The following is a 21,524-nucleotide window of genomic DNA, read 5'->3' as shown; positions in this document are numbered from 1 at the left end:
TTAAGTATATTATGGCATATATTAAAGTAGCTATGTTCTCTCCTTCGATTAGAACTGACAGTTCTGCTGGGTATAGTAATCTTGGTTGGCCTCTGCCCTTTCAGAACTCATAGAACAGTCTGTGCTGTTCAGCTTTCAAAGTCTTAGATGAAAACTTGGGTGTTATTTTGAAGGTCTTGCCTCTGTATATGACTTGGTATTTTTCTCTTCTAGTTTTCAATATTTTTAGTTCTGTACATTTTAATGTTTTTATTATGTCATGAGGAGTTTCTTTCTTAGTCTTGTCTATATGACTTCTGCACCTTGATAACAGGTTTGTTTTTGTTTTTTTTTTAGATTGGGAAATTTGATTTTTGTTAAAACAAAAACACATTTTCTATGCTTTTGACCTGGGTTTCTTTTCCTTCAATACCTAGTATTGTAGGTCTTTTCATAGTATCCCAGGTATCTTGGATGTTTCCTCCCTGGGATTTGTTTGGTTTTTTTTGTTTCGTTGGTTGGTTGGTTGGGTTTTTTTTGTTTTGTTTGTTTGGGGGGGGGGTGTTTTGGTTTTGTAGTTAACATTTTCTTTAAGTAATAGTCTCTCTTCCTCTTGAAACAGTCTATGAGTAAGGTTTTCCTCTGAGCTTTTTGATTTCCTGGATTTTTCATTCAAGTTTTATTCCAGTTTATCTTTTCTTTGAAGATCTTTATTAAATTCCATTTTCACTCCTGAGTTGTTTTCAGTATTTTATTCAACTCTTCAGGATCTTCACTCAGGCATTTATTCATACTGTCTTTGACATTTATAAAGTCCTTACCTTGGGCATCAGTTAAGTTGCTTTTCTTAGGAACTATTACTATGGGTGTGTTGGATTCTTGAAAAAATGTACTAATAATTCATGTGTTTTTTTGCAATGGGTCCTAGGCATTTAGAGTTAGTTGGTGCAATTTGTATGTATACCTGAGTTCACCTTTGTGAGCTGGGTGTTTGAATCTTGTCAAGTTATGGACCAGCTATATGATGCTTAGTTTTCAGTCTTGGGGCCACTTTGGGGTCCCGATTCTGCTGAGCAGTGGGTGGGGTGGCTGACAGTTGTGTGGACAGGAAGAACTAAGAGGTTCATCGGTGGAATTCCCTATGGGGCTCCATGTAGTTCTAGAGCTTGGCTGGTGAGATAGTTGATGGTCAGTAAGGTGCCTGACAAGTAGATGGGCTCTAGGGAGGCTGGCTCTTGAGGTCTCTCATGTAGCTATGGAGGTCCCTAACGGGTGTTGCAAGCCCAGCAGTGGCTGAGGTGGCTAAAAGGCAGTAAGAAGCCCTAAATGGAGTTCTGGGTCAAGCTCCGCACGGTCCCTGGTTGTTGCCATGGGTGGGTTGGCTGATAGGGTGGATAGGTGGATAGGCTCTGTGGATCTATAGAGTTCACGATTGGGCTTCATGTGGTGGTCAGTAGGGTGGGGAGACTGCAGAAAAGTACTTTTTTCTTTTCCATCTCTTTCATGATTAGTTATTAAAAATCACTATCAGACTGTTCATTTGTATGTTTTGAAAATCATATTGACTGCCCATTCTTCTATTGGAGTGATTTTCTTAATGACTTAAAATTGTAATATTTTAGGGTTTTAAACTCTTGCCATATAAAACCATTTACCTAATATTTTTTGTTTGGATTCCTGAAATGGAACAAGCTCTTTTTTTTTTTTTTTTTTTTTTTTTTTAAGAATTCTTGTTCTGGAGAGGTGTTTAATACTCTGATTTGAGTGCAAACGAGAGAAAGAAATTAAAGTCAAGTGTCTTTTAGAAAATAATAGTTTTGACTTAAAAATCTAATCTGGAAAAGGAAACAATAGAAATAGTAGAGAGAGCTGCAACTGAACAACTGAACAGAGCTGCAGTGACAACTTTTCATGGCCTTAAAAGGGATAGGCAGTACCACAGACGGCCTCTACCCAGCAGTGTACCAAAGCAGAGGCTGACACTCATAGCCAAACTCTGGGCAGAGTGCAGGGAATCTTAGGAAAGAAGGGGGAGTTAGTATGACCTGGAGAGGACAGGAGCTCCACAAGGAGAGCAACAGACACAAAAAGTTTGGGCACAGGACCATGCATGGAGATAACCTAGAACCTCTGTACAGATGTAGCCCATGTCAGCTCAGTTTCCAAGTGGATTCCCTAATAAGGGGAACAGGGACAGTCTCTGACATGAACTCAGTGGCTATCTCTTTGATCACCTATCTTTGAGGGGGGAGAAGCCTTGTGAGGCCACAGAGGAGGACAATGCAGTCAGTCCTGATGAGACCTGATAAGCTAGGGTCAGATGGAAGAGGAGGAGGACCTCCCCTATCAGTAGACTTGGAGAGGGTCATGGGAGGAGATGAGGGAGGCAGGATGGGATTGAAAGGGAATGAAGGAGGGGCTACAGTTGGGATACAAAATGAATAATCTGCAATTAATATTAAAAATATAAATTTAATAAATACACAAAGCAAAAAAGAAAAAAAAAAGGGGGTAGGCAGGGTAGTTAGAATAAAATACTGTGCAATCTCACATTAGTCTGTCAATCTGTTGTACCCAAAAGGTCAAAAATGACTATAATACCAACCGCTTCCTGTAACTATAAAAATTACAAAGAGAAATATCCAGAAATACCACATATAGGTAGTATGTAGAAATCACTGATTCAAAAGTATCTATTTTATGACAGTATGTCCAAATATGAATTCTAGCATAGATTCATGCTATCTTCAGAATCATACCAAACTTTGAACTACATTATTAGGCTTGTATAGAATAACTTCATCGATTGGTCTTTTTAACATGGTCTTTACTGAGCTTCAAACAAGTCAGGCAGTCTTGATCTTGAAAGTTGTATTTCTGAGGTACAGACACATGTATATTAATGGATTAAGAGGTGTGGCCTTGTTGGAGGAAGTGTGTCAGTGGGAATAAACTTTTGAGGTTTCAAAATCCCATGCATGCCAAGCTCAGTCAGTCAGTCTCTGTCTTTCTCCCTCTCTGTGAGGCAGATGTGGATCTCAGTTCCTTCTCCAGCACCGTGCCTTCCTTCATGTCATGTTCCTCACCATAGTGGACTTAAACCTCTGAAACTGCAAGCAAGGCCCCCTCCTCCGAATAAATGCTGCCCCCACTTAAGAGCTGCCTTGGTTAAGGTGTCTCCTTTCACAGTACCCAGAGTAGGGTGGAAGAGGGGTCCACAGAACAAGACGGAGTAAGTTTTAACCATCAGGAGAGCCCAGTGTTCTTTGAACACAACCTTAGGACCTTTACTCATGCTTATCTTGTCTTCCCTCTTTCCCAGGGTCCTGAACCTCTTATCTCTCAGGCTTCTAGACAATTACAAAACATTTTGCTTCTTCACTAGGCAGAATATGGTCTCTTTGTCTTAAGCACACCCACCCAAACAAGTCCTGATCTTCCTACTTTCATGTCTTTCCCAAAATGAATCTACCAATTTTCTAAGTGACCTGTTTCCCTTCTCTTTTAGTTTGGAATGCACAATAAAAAAATAAGGTAATGGTGATTTAATCAAAACCATTCTACAACTTAAACCACTTACTGATTGTTGTGCTTTTTAACTATAAAAGACACCACAATTATGTTCCATTTCTAGCTCTATATACATATGCATGTATGCCTGTATCTTATCTCATTTGGCTTCAAGTTAAGTTGCTTCAGAAATTAATGATTTTGGGGTCAGAACTGGGGAATATGGTACACTGACAGAGCATTTGCCTTGCATGGATGAAGCCTTAAATTCAATCTCCAATACTGCAAAAACAGTTATAAATTATCCTCATCTTATATCACAAAAAATAGTCCAAAAATATTGAGATAGAAATTACTGAGCGCTCTCCATCCCTTAGATCTTTAATGATATAATTATCAGTTACCATCACATTTATATGCAAATGAGTTGTTTCTAATTTTCCCATCTTTTTCTTTTTGGAGGTCATTGTCCTGGCCCAATAATGTATACAGTAAAATTTATGATGGTCTAATACAGTGAAAATACATATGAAGTGTAATCGCTTTTCTAGGATAGGCAGTGTTTGGATGGAAGTAACCACATAGGCTATGAGTTAAGTAAAAAGAGACCAATGTAAGACATTTCTAGATTTCCTGATTTATATATATAAACTGAGATCTTCAGTTTCCTTACCTGCTAAACAGAAACAAAAATAATTCATTCTCAAGAGTCATCATAGTTAAATGCAATGGTATAAATTATACAAGGTTCCCAGACACAGGTACATGAACCTTCCAAATATTGGCAACCTTCTACTTGAATTTTATTGGCCTCCTGAGTCTTCATCTTATTATTCTGAATTTGGTCAGGCATTCAGAGTAAAGAGCAATGTTGTTGGGGGGACCCTCTACTAACAGTCTTCTGCTCTACAGGGGAAATTACCCCACGTGGCCATATAAACAAGGAACCACTTGCAGTAATTGCCCAAAAGATGACAAGTGTCTGAACAATCTCTGCAGTAAGTAAGATAACAACAAAAACTTTCCATAGAATTAAGGAATAAGTATTTGTTTTATCAGTAGCTACTTTCTAGAAAGCTGTGACAAACCAATAGCTTACTGTTCTAGGACCAGACATAAGTTTAACAGAGTGTCCTTTCAGATGTCTATTTTCCCATGGTGTAAAAGGAAACCAAAGCTACTGCAGTTATGCCAATACCATGGTTATTTTGTGCCACATCTGTAATAAACTCTCATAGGAGCAAGGCCGCGATGAGGGGTGCTTAGAAGGATGGGTGGACAGTAGTCCAAGTCTCACTGTATGAATCCTGCTAGGAAGTGTTTGTTGTATACACAATCCCCACAGTCCCTTTTAGACCTAAATTCCAGCAAACTATCCCTCTCCCCCCAATTTAACACACTTTTTCTCCAGATAGGAAATCATGCTTTTCCCCAATCCATTATTTTATTTACACAAATATACCATCAGTAAATGTAGAAACTTACTCATATGCAGTTAATTTCTTCTCAGAACCAATGTGCTGAAAGTGCCAGTCTAATGTACAGTTCTAGCACTGTGACCCTGGCCACCACTCTGTACCCATTTCCTCAACAGTTCACAAAGAGCAAGTGAAATCATTCAATGAGCTACCTAAATTAATACCTGCCACAACATGAAAATGCTATTGGTGTTTTAGCGCTTGACTTGTAGAGCTCTAACAAGGGATGGTGTCCACATTCGATGACAAAACTGAGAATAAGGCTGCAGTACAATTATAAAAAGCCCTGGACTCATGTGAGAATGACACACAAACTTGCATGGACTTATAAGACATTTACTTTAGATGACTTAATAACCTCTAGGTTGTTGTTAATTTTCTATTCACAAAGCTTAATTTATATACACTTCTTCACTACATTGTCCTACTTGAAAGTACCCCACTTTTTTTTTTTAATCGATACTGAACAATCAGGCTTCCAATTGCTGTCTCATGATAAACAGGATCATTCTACATGAGGAGGAGTTCAGAAAATATTTTATTTAAAACAGATCACTTATTTTAATCTTTAGTTTCAACCATAGCTCAAAATAGGAATCATCTGGTAGCTGTGATATATTAAATGGTTTTTTTTTTTCCATTCACTGCGGTAGAAATTTCTTTTGTACAAAAATTCACATATTAAATTTATATAAAACTAAAATTTATATAAAACTAAAATTAGTACTAAGTTGACAGTAACTATAAGTTGATTGATCTTTAAAAATCACTGTGCTTAAAGCCAAATCAAGATCATGGTTAAAAATATGTAATTAGAAACATACACATAGCTTCCTCTATACCTAACTTTCTCTTAATTCTGGTTTTACAGTTAACAAACGACGAGACCAGGTCTCACGTACGTATGCAAACCTTAAACTTTTCACTGGGTGCTGTGTGGATGGGTTAGCTCACTGTGAAAAACTGTCTAAGAGCCCACTCTCATTTTTTCCACAGGTTACTACTCTGTTGTAAATCCAGACCGGCCCATATACCTTCGTAACAGATACACATCTCTCTTTCTCATCGCTAAGTCGGTTCTTCTAATACTGTCTGTTGTAATTACCATTTGGGTGAAGCACAAATACCCTAATTTAGTTCTTTTGGACTAATGCCATGGTTGGGGGTGGGGAAACTTATTTATATGTGGCTATTTTAAAATGTTTGAGGAACTGGTTCAATAAAGCCTTAGTCAAAAGAACTGCTTAGTTTCCTAAGCCTACAGAATAAACTCATCCTTCTGCCCAGGCTGCCATGGCTAGGCTTTCGGGAAGTAACATACTCCCTGGGTTTCAGATTTCTAGACTTGTAAAATGCATTTTGATAATTTTAAGGCCAATTAATTGTCCTCATGGTTCAGAGGTTAAGAACACTTGCTGCTCTTGCAAAAGGACTGGTGTTTGATCTCCAGCACTTACGCCGCGTCTCACAACCATCTCTAACTCCAGTTCTACAAATTCAGTGGCCACCAGCAAATGCACACAGAGCACTCACAGTGGATGCAGGTGAAAGATCTACATACATTTTCTGGTACCATTTCCTCAGAGTCAGAATAAAACAGTGATTGAAAGATTTGAGTTAGAGGCCATGGTTTTTCTGGTGTTTTGTTTTACTCCTGGAATAAAATTACAAAAATAAATAAATAAATAAGCCAAAGTATTTGCCATTAGCAAGGGAGAAAGAAAGCAGTGAAATTTTTACATTTATTTTCCTTAAAATCAAATGCTTTGGTTATGTTTTATAAAGACTAACCCATAGCAACAACTGGATTTGATGAATAGTCTCATTCCAAAAGCCTATATAATTAAAAAATAGAAAAAAAAAGGTATTCCTAAAACATTTAGCCAAAACCTGTCTGGAATTCATTTGTTACAATGTACACACAGGTAGCTACTACCTTCTCACAAAAACTTTTACCAATACATATGAAGAATGTATTTACAAGAGGTATGTCCATGAACAGATAAAAAGCTGGTCATAATTTTCAGAGTTTGGCTACTCCCAGGTAAGGTAGCTAAAAGCCTTTGCATGTCAAATTCCTTTACAAAAGGAAATACCTTCAGAAGTTCAGTTTGGGATTTTTTCCAATGTTACTTTTTTCTCTTCTGTTTCTTTTCGTCAGCCTCCATCTTAAGCTTAACTTCCTCTGCTGTAAGAGCACCCAGTTTCTTAGTCTTCGCTTTCTTAACCTTTTCCTTGATAGCAGCCACATCAATCTTAGTTTCAGTAGAAGCTGCAACAATTTTAAATATATGCAAAAAATTTCAGATTATATTTTTAAGGTCATCCATGCAACTTAAAAGACCTGTCTAGGAACTGTCCTAAAGTTGAGAAAACAAATGATCTAGATGAAATGACATTAAGGTATACTGAACTCAATTATGTTACTTGATTTCCATTACAAATACAAATTAATATACATGTGATTTTGTATTTTAGAACTTTTTAAATAAGAGTATTCATTAGTACAACAATTTTCCATATTGCTCACAAAGTAATTTAAAATTCCATTCATGAAAAATACTAGGTATATAGATAGCTCTTCTAGCTTCAGAACTTTAACAAGGCTTACCAAATTATTAAGTTAGCAGTTATTTAACATGTTTTGTTAATAAAAACTAATGTGCGATCATCTAGTGGTCTCAACAGGCCACACTTAGGTCAGGCCACACTGACCTAAATGCAAAAAACAATTTTTAAAGGATGCAAATTTTTCTTACCACCTTACACAGCTACCAAATACTTAACTACTGAAACTTATTTTTAAAAAAATTCTGTATCCCCACCATGTGCCAATGTTGGCTTCAGAGGGTTACTCTGACAAGTGTCAATAAAGACAAAGAAAATGGAGAAGACAGATCAAAATGAGGCCAAATGGTTATGGGGCGACATGAGGCTCTTCCTCTTTTTTTTAAGCTTAAAATGATAAGTATATTACCACAGAAATGAGCTTCTCAGCCACAGCCGGGGAAGGCCTCTGAGGTGTGGCAGCAGTGTTCCAGTGTCTTTACAGCGGCAACATATGGCTCTGGGTCACATCTTTCCGAATAAATAATCTACTCCAAGCACAGGGCAGAGGCTGCCAGGCCGGACCCTGAAGCCACCCCTCCATTATAATGGCCTGGGAGTGTGAGCTAATACACAATGAAACCAGTTGTTTCTTAGAGATAGATATATGGTTACTTGTCACAGATCACAGATACCTTACCTTTCTTTGGCTTCACAGCTGGCTTTTCTTTAGGTGGAATAAATGCTTTGTTTCTTTCTTCCTGCCTCTTTGTAAGAGCTTCTGCTTGCTTAGCCTACATCCGGGAAAAAACGACTTAGTAAAACAAAACTGATATCGAACTGTGCTGTTAATGTTGTGCACAATCTCAAAAGCCTTACCTTTATTGCTTCCATTTTCTGCCGCTTCTTCTGATTTGCCTTCAAAAAGTATTCACCACTAGCCAATTCTTTATCAATCTATTAGAAAGAGTATTTATAGTTAGATCAGAAACAATGTAGACAAAGATATTTCCTAAGAAAGTCACAATTTTCTTGGGGTTAAAACTAATACATTCACTCGCCATATAAGAAGAAAATGTAAACTGAGACTAATACAAACATGGACATATAACAGAAAGTACTGTTTGTGAAACACAGAACTGATTAATTCAGGCAGGACCAGAAAAACGTCAGGGTTTTAGAAAAACATGAAAATGAATCAGCTGAGTTTGGGGGAAACTTGAGACTCCAAGAAGATGAAACATGACTTAAAAAGGATAGAAGCCAATGTAGCTCATGCCTTAGTTGTACATAAAGGAATTAATGCTCAACTAAAAGGAAGGTTGATGGTGTTCAATCAGAGGATTGACCTCTTGCAGGAGCAAATTGATACCCTATGGCAAATCGCTCAACTTGGCTGTCAATGAAAATATGCTGGACTTTGAGTCACTAGCATATAACATGAGAATTTTTCCTGTGCTGCAAATCTGTCTAAACAATTGTCGAGCTATATTTTAGGTAATTGGACTGGAGAATTCGATACTACGATGGAGCAGCTGAGAGTGGCCACTGTCACAGTAAATTCTACCAGAGTGGACACAGGACTAGCCACAGGATTATCATCATGGATTGCTGCAGCCATGAATCATCTGAAGGAATGGGCGGGCATGGGAGCGTTAGCAGGCCTTCTGGTGTTGGTCTCCTTGGTTTGCCTGTGGTATATATGCAAGATTAGAGTCTCACAACAGTGTGATGCAGCCTTGATCATTCAGGCCTTTACAGCCATTGAAGCAGGACATTCTTCCCAAGCATGGTTGGATACCATAAAAAGCTAAAATGATACGCTCAGGATGCGAGGCTAAGCACTGCACTCAGGGTCAGCCGCTTTGGACCCAGAGAAGAGCATGTCTGGTTGCATGCGGGTTGATGCCCCAGGTCCTGCCTCTGAGAAAAAGGTATCAGACGGGTCTGATGCTCTTTGGGTGGATGACACCTAAACGAACATCGGTTCAAAGTCCCAATTTATTTCTAATATCAGAGATCAGACCTCTACTCTTGCCTGATGCGTCTAAAACAAAAAGGGGGAACTGTAGAGAGCTGCGGAATGCTATGCCTTAAAGATGGAGCTGGTTTCCGCCTTCCACCTTCCCGATGGTGAGTGCTCTCTGTCACGAACAATTTCACATTTGGCTAAGGCTGAGGATCTGGCTTGCTTCCATGTATGTGGACCTATCTGCATTGCCCACGTGGCACGCCTGGGTTGGCTACCCAGAGGCTATTTAAGCTGTGGGCTGGCTTTCCCCAGGGTCCGAGGATTGTTCAAGGTTTCTGAATAAACTGCATTGAAAAAAAAAAAAAAAAGATGATGAAGGAGGGGGCTACAGCTGGGATACAAAGTGAATAAACTGTAATGAATAAAAATTAATAAATAAGTTTAAAAAGAAAAAAAAAGAATAATACTCAGTATCACTTATAATATAAATCTTAATAGGTTTCTTGATTCTTTATAGGCTTGTTTTGTGAAATTCAACACAGTATAATAAAAGATCATTTGTATACATACTAAAAAAGAAGTAAAAACAAAGATTCAGTGACCATTTGATGCTTCAGCCTTCTTTAGTAACATTCACCTGTAATCTCTTCTAACAGAGCAATAGTAAAAAAATAAAAAAAATAATAAATAAATAAAAAGATAGAAGCACACATGGCACAAAATGGCACACATGGCACAAAAGAACAATGAAAGGATATATGCCAGGCATGGCTACACATGCCTTTGATCCATGCACCCTGGGGAGGCTAAGATAGGAGGGTGAAGCTCAAGACCAGCCAAGGCTCTAGCACTCAGACTGTCTCAAAAGCCAAAGCGGGTTGGGGGAAAGAGAAAGAAAAGACCCAAACCAAGTCACCATCTTAATTCTTATAACCTTCATTAATAGTCCCTTGGTATCATTACCTCATTTTGGCATGAGGACACTGACCCAGGGCAGATGAAACAGCTTGCTCATCGTCACAGAAAGAGGTGTGAGGACAAGTTGGGAGGCAGGGCTGCTTCAAGAGACTTACCAAAATACTGAGCACCATGGCTACTGAGCAATGGGAGACAATGCTTATACTCTCCAGGGATGCTGATGACAGAGAAACTGTGCATACTCAGCGCTGGTAATCCTCACTACAGGTTAACAACCCACTAAGGTAAATAACCTGAAACACGCATACTAGTCCAGCAGTCACAAGGACCTGACATGTCCCAGGGGCTACAGCCTTAGGAAGTGACTGACCTCAGGACCATAAACACTGCACATTTCTGTGTCTGCCAAAAAAGAGACACTCCACCGAACTTAGCTGTCTGATGAACCTGACTTGGCCCAACACAGTGATAATGACCCTCGCTTGCAGGGTATACTGCACTGTGAGGAAAGAGTGTTAGGACAGGAACCTCCCCTTCAAGGTGCTTACTCTGTGAAACCAAGAGGATGGTAAAAATATGAATTTAAAGCAGTGCTGGGGTTGGAGGCAGGCATCTAAGTGATTCTGGCTGCTCTAACCCACCCTTGCTTGTCACTGATAGGACAAAAAAAAAAAAAAAAAAAAAAAAACCCTTGCTATTTGCTGCTGTACTTCCAACAGGGACAAAAGGAGGGACCTTAGAGTAGCTGGGGTTGAGCATCACACCTTGAAAGAGTCTAAAACTTCACCTGACTCGAGCCCTTAGGTACACACTGCCATAAAGGAGAGGAGCAACATAACTTCTGCTTCTGCTGTCCCCTTACCCTTTCCTCCCCCAACTGACTGCAGTGGAGGCTTTGAGTGTCACAGAGAGAGGGCTAAGGTTCCTAACAGCTTTCCAGTAGAACCTCTGGGCCAACACCACTGACTAACTGGAAATAAAGATGAACACTAGGGCAATGAACAAACCACTGTACTTGCAAGAAAAGAGGTTAAGATCCAAATAAAAAAATTAGGGGAAAAAAAGAATATTAAAAGCAGTATTAACTAAATGAAAAAATTCACTAGCAGATATTACACAACTACATGTTAATAAATGAACAACAAGTGTCCTGAAGAAAGAAAAAAGTCCAAGACCAAATGGCTTTAATGTTGAAATTTTAAACTATTAAGAACTGATGTCACTTCTTCTCAAGCCATTCCAAATAAGTGAAAGGAATTCTTTCTAAAGTCATTATATATGGGCAGCATTACCATGATACAAAAAGGCACAAAAAACTGTACACTAATATCACTGAAAAACACATAAAAACCTAACAGCTCATAAAAAAAAAAATGGGACTTTGATCATGCTGTTTTCACTCAAGATTTGCAAAGATGGTTCAAAATACATGAATCAATAGACATTAATCCATTTATCATATAGAGCAAAAGTAGGTAGTAAAAGCTCTAAGTGAGAAGTGCTAGGGCCCCAGGGCAGGGTAGGTGTTGTTGGTTGCAGTTTAAGTAATCAAGCCCAAAGAAGAAACAAGAAATTAGATATCCTGACAGCGAAGATCCAACGTCCCCCAAGGAGCTCGGCGTCCCTAATCATCAGGAAGTGGTCTAATGATAACGTTGCCCTCTTTCCAATCCCTGACTTTATTCAGAGATTTCTTTCCTCTCTATCCCCTTGTCTCTCTCCTCTACTGTTAGGGGACTGAAAGAATGGGAAAATGGCAAAGGGTGGAAGAAAGAAGAACCCACAAAGTAGCAAATGCTGGCTATAGAAAACGGTTCATGTTCATATCAGAAGCCACCTAGTAAAGATTGACTATTTTAAGATACAGGCAAAGAAAGGAACAGTAAAACAAGATCCCACATAGGTATAGATCAAATTCAAGCATGAGGAAAGAACTGATATGAGCTGGGGCAAATGGGAAAGAAGAGAAAGTCAGGTGAATTCTTTTCTGATGGCCTCAAAAATTCCACATCAGTAGAATGCTAGTGGGAAGGGACAGAAGAGGAAAACAAAGGACTGCCACATGCTTAGGCCTAGCAGAAATTGGACACATGAGCTTTTAGTGAATTTAATACAAAGATATGACTTAAATCCTGGCCGTAAGTATAAAGGAAAAGAACCAGAAGACAGTTGACAAAAAGGAAAGGAATCCATAACTTAGAAAAATAGTATTTTAAAACGACACAGTACACAGTTAAAAAATGTTAAATCGCTGTGTAGCTTTCACCTACACAACACTGGCTGCCTGAGACCACCCCCAACACAGTTCATTCACAGGGTGAGGCCCACTCCCCAGACCCTGGCCATCACGCTCTCACATCCTAAACACAGGCACGTCCACACTCAACCCAAACTCTCAGTAACATTCCCAAAACGAGGCTGACGTAGTTTCGCCTGCTCACAGCGTCAACACTGGCCACTGACCTGACTTTCTGGCTGTGGGGGAGGGAACGGCGTGTACTCCTTCTTGACGCTCTTCTTCTTTGGTTCCTTGCGCTTATTCACATTTTTGTGCTTGAACTGTGGCAAAAACCTTTCCCAACTTTGTGATCGTAACTCGGAATCTTTTGCCAACTCCCGTTTAATCATCAAGGTCTTTTGTCAGCACAAACATAAAAATAAAAAAACTCAAACATTTGTTAACACATAGCTCCTAAAAAGTAAGCGTCAAGCTCCTCATGTATTCAGCAGAGGGAAAACAACTGCAATCAAATTAAATTAAACCTGCACAATTGGCCAAACATGAGAAATTCTAAGAATCTAGATCAAATATAGAAATGGTATGAAGCTCAGCTTCCCACCATCACTCATTAAAATTCAATTTAATGACAAAGAGAGTTGGCGCTTAATCATTAGGTACTTCTGGTGAGAAGCTTCCAGTAGCAACTGAGTTATCACAGGAAAAGCCCCACTTCTTCCCGAATCTTCATACCTTTTCAACCTTATCAAGTGTCAGTGCATTCCCTCATAAGCACCAGCAAACAGCTTGCATTCCAACCCAGCCAGTGTCTCTGAACATAGGCACACAACAGCCTGTCGCAAAGGGGTCTACAGTGCAAGTGTTAAAGCCCAAAGGCAGCTTTAATGCAACCTGAGAGTCCAGACTTTGACAAATGGGCAGGATCCTACTGATACCACCTACATTCATCTTATTTTCACTACTAGTAGATCTCTTACAATATGTGACAGTATCTCTCTCCTTAATTTTTACAAGGGAAATACAAACACCAAAGAAGGGCTGAAATAGACTTGGGTAGGACCAATTCTATCCCTAATTCACCCAAAACAGCTCTGCTCTAGCTCTCTGCATACTATGTTTTCACAAAATATTTAATTTTCAAACAGTTTGTAAAGTTAGAAGTCTGACAATCACTAACAATGTACAATCAACACTCACTTTAATGTTATAAATTGGATGAATATTCTTCATGGTATCAAGGACTACTTTTCGAACCTGAAATTCACAAAGAAAATGATGCAGTCACAATGATCAACAAACTGGGTAGAAGAGAATTAAGCTATACTGTAAAATACCCTATGTATCAAAGACTAATCAACACATTGAATATAATTTCTTCAATTGTTCTACGTGGCTTCTAGATCTTCTGTAACAGTACTCAGCCTTTTCAAACAGTTTCATGACTGTGACTATATGGAAAACAACTGACATAACACTCAGTGCCCGAGAGGTACTGATTTAGGAAAAAACAGCTGGATTTAGAGTCAAAAGACGAGGGTTCAAGTCCTGGCATAGGGGCTACAGCTCAGTAGCAGAGTGCTTGCCTATCATGCACAAGGCCTGGGTTTGGTTTCCAGCAGTATAAAATAATAGTAATCATTATTATAATAATAATCCTGGGACTGCCACATCATATAAGAGTCAATTAATGTTGCCATTTCAGCTTTATAGCTGTAAAATGGAGATAAAATTATATAACAGAGCTACTGTAAGAATGAGGTAAAATATTTAAATATGAAACTGTACAGTCTTTGATATATTATTGCTTCATTAGAAAAAGATAAGCAATTTATGAGAAAGAGGCCAACAGAATTACTATAAAAGACATCCCCGAAAGGAAGCAAACTTCAAAGCCAGATCCAGCTCAAAACGGTAATAAGAACTGACAGAGAGATGTGTTCCATGGGTGTTCTCCAAACACTTGACAAGTTACAGAAAATGTTCATGAAAACATCCGAAAAAAACAAAACAAAACAAAACAAAAAACTATGGCTTGAAGGAAGTTTTCCGAGCCTGACATCTACTGGTTGCTTGCAGTACTACAACAACAGGGCCTCTGCTCAGTATCCCAATACTGAGCCTGTACAGGTATGGATACCAGGGCCTCTTAGGTGAGCTACTACCCTTTAAGTCTTATAATGGGAAGGGTGATGATGCACAGACCTAACTCAGAAGTGGATGTCTCCACAGCTGTCAAAGGATGCCCAAAGCACCTTATGTTCTAGGAGTGATGGTGCCCTCAAGTTATATGGCATACAATTTACAAATAAGAACTCAAAACACATTCTAGAAATACAAAATTTGAGTATAAGACATTACTTAATGATCAATTATAATACAACCAAGTTATTTCAGTTTTGTCTGGTGAAAATATCAGGTCACAGTTCTCACCTCTTTCAGACCACTGAAAGGTCCAATGGCTGAGACAGTATTCCCCTGAACCATTACGTAACAGTTTGTTAGGAGTTCCAATGCCTGCACGAAAACAGCAAATTCAAGTTCAGTACATGGAAAGGTCACTGAAAAAGAGATGCTCACACGCAAGTGATGACAAGTACCTTCAATGTAGATCCTTTGGGACCAATAAGCCGCTGTCTTCTTTTGACAAATCTCTCTTTATTTCTCACTAGAGAACCTATTTTAATGATGTCACAGGCAACATCATCTTGAAGTATTCGTACTGCCTTTTAAGAGAAAAAAAAATGCATTAACAGTCTTCCTTTCCAAGCGCAGGCTAATATAAGCACAAACATGAAAACCTGAGGTAGGATGGGAAGGAAGAGGGCAGAGACAGGAAGGCAAAAGCATGACAACCTGAGGGAAGATAGGAGGGAAGCAGGTAGAGACAGAGAGACACAGTATTAAAGGCTGTGGAACAAACTCCCAAGCTCCCATGTCTCCCTCAGGCCCTGCCTACCTTGTTTTTGAATAGTCTCTCACTGGCCTGGAGCTCACCAAGTTAGTTGTACACAATATAAGCCCTCCCAGACACACCTGTTCAAACGAAACACTCCTCGCCAAGAGCTTTATTAGGTCTCTGGCCCTAATGATGATGTAAGGGTCGAAAGTCTTCTTTGTCGTGCAAACGGTCATGCTACCCTCTATCAAGTCCAGCGTTGCTTTGACGTGCTACAAAAAGAAGAAAAGAACCAAAAGTGGTTCAGTTTCAGATTACAATAGAGCTAATCCTAACGGGACTATGAATCTCTGTGCCTGTAAGCTAACTACCAAATCCTCTCAACTCCCTCCCTGAAAAGCTGGCCTTTTAAATACACACAATGAATGCTTGAGTAACTTCATTCTTGGCATGATGTAAGAAACTGAAGCAATTGGATCCAAGACTGAGAAAGAAATTGTCCTTTTAAATTTCTTTCTACCTGATTAAGGGACTAAATACAAAACTGATTTTCACAGGTTCACAAAGAAGGAATAACTGGCAAAGATGAGCATTAACTCCTAATAGCAAGAACCAGGTGCTTAAAAAATAATTCCTTTTATGTACATGGGAGCATGGGAGAAAGGGACAAACACATTCATCCACATGTGCACATAGGGGCTAGAGGTAAGTACCCACTGTTGCTGTCCAGGCACTGCCTGGAATTCACCAAGTTAGCTGTCACAGCTGCCCAGTCTCAGGTCTTTTGCCTCCATGCCTGGCTGCCAACATGGGTTCTGGGGATAGAACTCAGTCCTTTAAGAAATGAGCTATCTTCCCAGCCCCAAGAACTAGATTTTAACAAAGCAAACAAAATGTTCTTTTCTAACTTGGGAAGCATCCAGGAAAATTCTGCTTTGTGGTGTGCAATGAATACTTCAATAACACCACTCTGGAGACTTGTCAGCAGGAAACAAATAGGAAAAAGCTGGGAATAGCCACATCTCTTATTTAAAAGAAGATGTGAAACACGGCTTGGTGAAAACTGGCCAACTACATTAACTATCATGCCTACAAGAGGCATTTGGAAATTTGGATGACACAGGTGATTTTAGACAGTTTGAGAAACTTCTAAAATATTAAGAGCATAGGAATGTCTCAAAGTAGTTTATTATGCACAAAATTAAAAATGAATGAACTGTTAAGAATGAAGTTTAGATTCTTTTCCATACTAAAGGAACCAAATTTACCCAGCAAAATTGGCATTTCTGAAAACAAAATCCACCAGTGCTCACAAAGTTCATTAAAAGTAAAGGTATAAGCAAAATAGAATTGTTTAAAACATGCATACATGTTCATTCAAGGCTTTCTGCACCAAAGGCCAGCACTCTTTCAGGTAAGCCTCTCTGTACTTTGGGAACAAGGTTGCAAAGCTGCTTTCTTCCAGGAGTCCTCTGGGATTGTCCTCTTTGGAAAAAGCTGGCTCCTTCCAACCATCAGGAACAGTGAGGAGCTCTGCCTCATCTACAGAAGAAAGAATTTACACATCACGTGTTAATGGTCTTTCAGGTACTTGGTGCACATTCTGTGCACATCTTCTAAGCTTCCTAATACACTCTTTCCTTTCCTCTTCCCTGGCTCTACATTATTTAACATCATGACCGCCATGCCTATGACATCGTCATCATTATGTCACATGGGACCATATGAATACATTGCAGTTGCCTCATCAGAACAAGTTCTTTGATAAGGCATTTCCCTTTATCCACTTTGAGATGTAATAGTAGATAGCAATTATTAAGGTACTTTTACTGCCCTGTATTATGGTTCAAACAACCTTTTATAATTTTAATATTAATAACCTTTCTGACATTCCTGGTAAAGAACCTCTGTTTGTGGAAAAATTTTTAAAGCAGATTCTTGTATATAATGTTAATTAACAATCACTGTGACAGAATTTTAACTTTTCCAAACACCTTTCTATAATCCTTTCATGAATAAAAGTTATACCTCTATTTCTACTTTATAGAAGATATTCAATCTAAAAGGACTAACAGGCCCAAAGGGATAAAAGCTGAGCTATACCCTAGAACACTGATAACTAAACGAAAACACCTCCAGAGAGCCCTGCAGCACTTTGTAAAGTCCCTGCCCCATCTTTAAAAGTCACTCAAATCTAATAGCTACTCAAAGATGCCACCTGTGAACTCAAGAGTGTCCGCACACCTGTAGGGGTTTGTCAGAAATGGCACCTGGGGATCCATCCCAGAAATAGTGAATCAGGATCTCTGGGGTGAGAGCAAGGAATCTGTGCTTAAGCAACCTCATCTGGCACTGCTTAGGCCACTAAAGTTTGAAAAGCAGGTCTTTGGCTCTTGTTCTCAACGCCAGTTAAGAAAACTTGCTTTCTATTTCTACTCATATCCACTTTGCTATTTCTGGCTGAAAATACTGGGTTAGTTCTCATAAGCCATCCATTCTCCAACATCATCTTTTTAAAGATGCAAACTAAAATCCAACAAAAAACTGGTAACTCAGAATTCATTTCTGTGTCTCTGTCCAATTTAAACACTTCAACTGCCATCAGTCAGTAAAGGAAAAAGGGACCACCTACCAAAGCAAACAAACAGGTAAAGAGAAAAATATGCCTTAACAACAGAGGAAGCACAAATGCCCCCCCCCCAATCCTGTGAAACTGTGCGACTTCATCAGTCATCAGGGAAGTACAATTAAAAAAACACAACCACATACAATCTCCTATCTCCCAAACTGCACATTTTCAAAACTGAAATATTAGAAATTACTGTAAATTTGGAGCAACGAGAAATCTCATCTGTGAGTCAGACTGGCACAGCTTCCCCAACAAGGCTGGCTGTTCTCTCACACTGAGAGCCTAAATAAACCTTTCCTAAAACAAACAAAAGAAAACACCTTGGCACAGCTCCTTCCGGCAGTGGTAGCATAATTTGAAGAAACCCTGCAATTCAGTTTCCAATTCTACGTTCCTACAGAAACCCCTGGGCATTAGCAGAAGACATACGCAAAGGTGCTTACAATAGCGAGCAGAGGGCAGAACTCACATGTCCACCAACGGGAGAATTTAAAGATGTTCCATACAAGGCAATATTACATAGCAGCAAAAATAAAATCACACCTACGAATCATCACCTATCATTATAATGCAAGAGAGCAAACTAAAACAGCAAAAATCAATCAAAACTAAAGACCAAGCTGTGTCATCTAGTAATTTTAGCAATCAGATAAAAAATTCTGACAAACTGCCCACTTAGAGTCTTTCTCTGTGCGCCTCACTCTTCATCATCAGTGCTCACTGAAACCTAAGGATTATCTAGCCCGCTTGATGCCCATCCACAACTTTCCCTCCCCAGAGGGCAGCAAAGTGTGCGGCGCCTCCCACAACGTCTGAACCCTCATAGTTTTACCAGGGACATAATGCATATCGCCTATATTTGGTAGAGACAGGCCCTGGCGAAAGCACTGAGTTAGAAACACGTGGCCGGCACAGTCAACGCCCCCCAACTATTAGCAATGACAACTGCCTGCATTTAACTGTCTTAACCCAGGGGGCAGCTGGGACATAAAAATGATGCTTCATGATCCACCAATTCCAGGCTTCGGTTCTCACACTACCTCACCTTGGTTCTCACGCTTCTGTTTCTGCTGCTGAGAATCACTTTTTCGAGCTGCTTTGGCAGGCGCTTCCACAGAAGAGGATGCCATCGCCAATTGCTTCCGGTGGCACAGGAAGTGGAACTGTTCCTTAATCCCGCCGGCTACAGCTTCTAGAATGCAAAATGGGTTCCAGAGAATCCCTCCGAAATCTGCGCAGTCTCTATGCGCGCGGATGCGCAGCCAATGGGAGAGCCGGACACTTTCTTCCCAGAGTGCATTGCACTTGAGGGGAGCAAGAGCTAGCTGGGAATTGTAGTTTTGTTATATCAAACTCTAAATTGTGGCTGCTTACGGAAGCATAGGAGCTTCTTTTTTGAGAACAGAGGGGAGGAAAGGAGAGAAGAAAGGAAGGAGAGGGAAGAGAAGTTAGGAGAGGAAGCGAGAGAGAATAGAGAAAGAATTATTAAAATTCTTATTTGAGGAGCATTACGAATCTAATGGAAATGTTAAATTGAAGTAACTAAAACTTAGCCATACTTTGTTGTCATTCTTTAGCCCGTTTGAAAACTACCCGTGTTTTGTATTTTAAGTCTCTCACCTTCCATATTGATTTTAGGGGCCTTTACAACTTTATTTATTTATTTATTTATTTTGGTTTTGGGGGACAAGGTTTCTCAGTATGTAGCCTTCGATGGCCTGGAACTTGCTAAGTAGACATTGCTGGCCTCAAAGTCACAGTGATCTGCCTGCCTCTGACTCCAGAATCCTGGGATTAAAGCTGTGCACTACTACCCATTACCTTCAGCATTCAAAATTTTGTGGGGAGAAGGGCACTGATACCAAAACTGTCTTTATTCTTTATTATTCTTATATCACAACTTTAAAAGACTTAGGATACAGTCAATAAAAAAAAATTAGCACAAAAATGCATCCAATAAATCAGACACTGAGATGTGGAGACACGCAAGACAGCTGTAATCAGGGTCTGAAAACCCCCTAGGAGCTCTCTTTCTGAACTATGCTCTTCTCAACCTCCAGAGAACATTTAATAAACATGTGGGGCAGTAAAGGAAAGAACAATACTGACCTATGCTTAGTAAAACTGAGACATTGAAAATAATAGTGCAAGCGCTTAAACCAGTGGTTCTTAACCTGTGGGTCTCAAACCCTGAGGGGATTCAACCCTTTCATGGGTAACTTAAACCCTGAGGAGATTCAACCCTTTCATGGGTAACTTAGGACCACCAGAAAACACAGATATTTACATTACAGTTCACACAACAGTAGCAAAATCCCAGTTATAAAATAGCAACAAAATAATCTTATAATTGGAGGTCACCACAACACGGGGAACTGTATTAAAGGGTCACAGCATTAGGAAGATTGAGACCCACTGCTGTAGACTAAGTTTTAAACAAATTTGGAGGAAAAAAACTGATGGCTCATAATGGTAAGCCCTTATAATAATTAACCTATAAAGTACATTCAACGAGTTTTAAGAATCAAATATAATTTGCATTATATTTAAATGAGATGAGTTTTGAATCTCTTTCATCAGTGTTTTTCACATATGGGGATATGGGTCTGGATTCTTTTCCTTGGAAAAGGACTGACAGTCTCCAACTTCTTCCAAGCCTTTTTAAAGAGATGAAAGCATAATAGTATTTCAACAAATACTAAAATGTCTTCCAAGGTGTCAATTTAGATTAGATTAGATTAGTTTAGATTAGGGGTCAAATTAAATTAGAAAGTGGAGCTGGATGGCGGTAGCTCACACCTTTAATCCTGGTGTTCCGGAGGCAGAGGCAGGAGGATCTTTGTGAGTTCCAGGCCAGCCTAGTCTACAAAGCCAGGGCTATACAAAGAAATCCTATACAAAATGAATGACAACAACACCAAAAAGATTAGAAAATCAAAATCATTATTGGGTTGGTGGTATCCATATGTTCTGTATGTATTTTCATCTAAATTTTAGTGAGTTGTTACTCATTGATCATAAGGCATTTAAATCAATAATTTAAAAGGTAAAATGCATGTGAGGGTTTGTATCTAGCCTTACTGTAATTTGTTATGCCATGTTCACTTGATATCTATGGGAGGCCTCTTTTTCTTTTTTTAGGGAAAATGGAGGGGGAGTGGATCTGGGGGAGAGGAGAGGTAAGGGGAAATTGGAGGAGTGGAGATTGGGGAAAGCAGTCATAATATAATATATGTAGATATAACATATGTAAAGAATAAAAAAAAAAAAACAAGAAACAAAAGGTAAAATGCTGCTGACCATGGTGGTCAACCACACCAGAATTTGAGAGCTTGAGGCTGGAGAATGCCTCCAGA

General features: G+C 39.3%; 2 protein-coding genes across 5 annotated transcripts in view; one reads left to right on the top strand and one right to left on the bottom strand.

The window, feature by feature from the left end:
• Glipr1 (GLI pathogenesis related 1) overlaps positions 1-6,207 on the top strand; it is a 30,652-nt gene extending 24,445 nt beyond the window's left edge. For all 3 annotated transcript variants that reach the window (XM_021627404.2, XM_021627403.2, XM_021627405.2), the window contains 3 exons: positions 4,402-4,487; positions 5,839-5,865; positions 5,964-6,207. In XM_021627404.2, coding sequence (XP_021483079.1) covers positions 4,402-4,487; positions 5,839-5,865; positions 5,964-6,118 — 268 coding nt within the window. In that variant the 3' untranslated portion in view covers positions 6,119-6,207. The remainder of the gene's footprint in view (positions 1-4,401; positions 4,488-5,838; positions 5,866-5,963) is intronic.
• Krr1 (KRR1 small subunit processome component homolog) lies at positions 5,487-19,357 on the bottom strand. Of its 2 annotated transcripts, XM_060378048.1 has the most exons (11): positions 19,214-19,357; positions 16,909-17,081; positions 15,677-15,811; positions 15,241-15,366; positions 15,074-15,157; positions 13,841-13,897; positions 12,868-13,038; positions 8,394-8,471; positions 8,215-8,308; positions 7,064-7,239; positions 5,487-6,621 (listed from the first exon to the last, which is right to left on the bottom strand). In XM_060378048.1, the coding sequence occupies exons 1-10, from the start codon at positions 19,296-19,298 to the stop codon at positions 7,097-7,099; spliced, it is 1,146 nt and encodes a 381-aa protein (XP_060234031.1). In that variant the 5' UTR covers positions 19,299-19,357; the 3' UTR covers positions 5,487-6,621; positions 7,064-7,096. The 2 variants fall into 2 exon arrangements, with proteins under 2 accessions (XP_060234031.1, XP_021483077.1); XM_021627402.2 differs by having other exon boundaries at positions 5,487-7,239.
• Positions 19,358-21,524: the final 2,167 nt, after the last annotated feature.

The sequence above is a fragment of the Meriones unguiculatus genome, chromosome 2 (genome assembly GCF_030254825.1).
Source record: "Meriones unguiculatus strain TT.TT164.6M chromosome 2, Bangor_MerUng_6.1, whole genome shotgun sequence".
Lineage (NCBI taxonomy): Eukaryota > Metazoa > Chordata > Mammalia > Rodentia > Muridae > Meriones > Meriones unguiculatus.
This window is presented reverse-complemented; position numbering and strand designations above follow the sequence as displayed.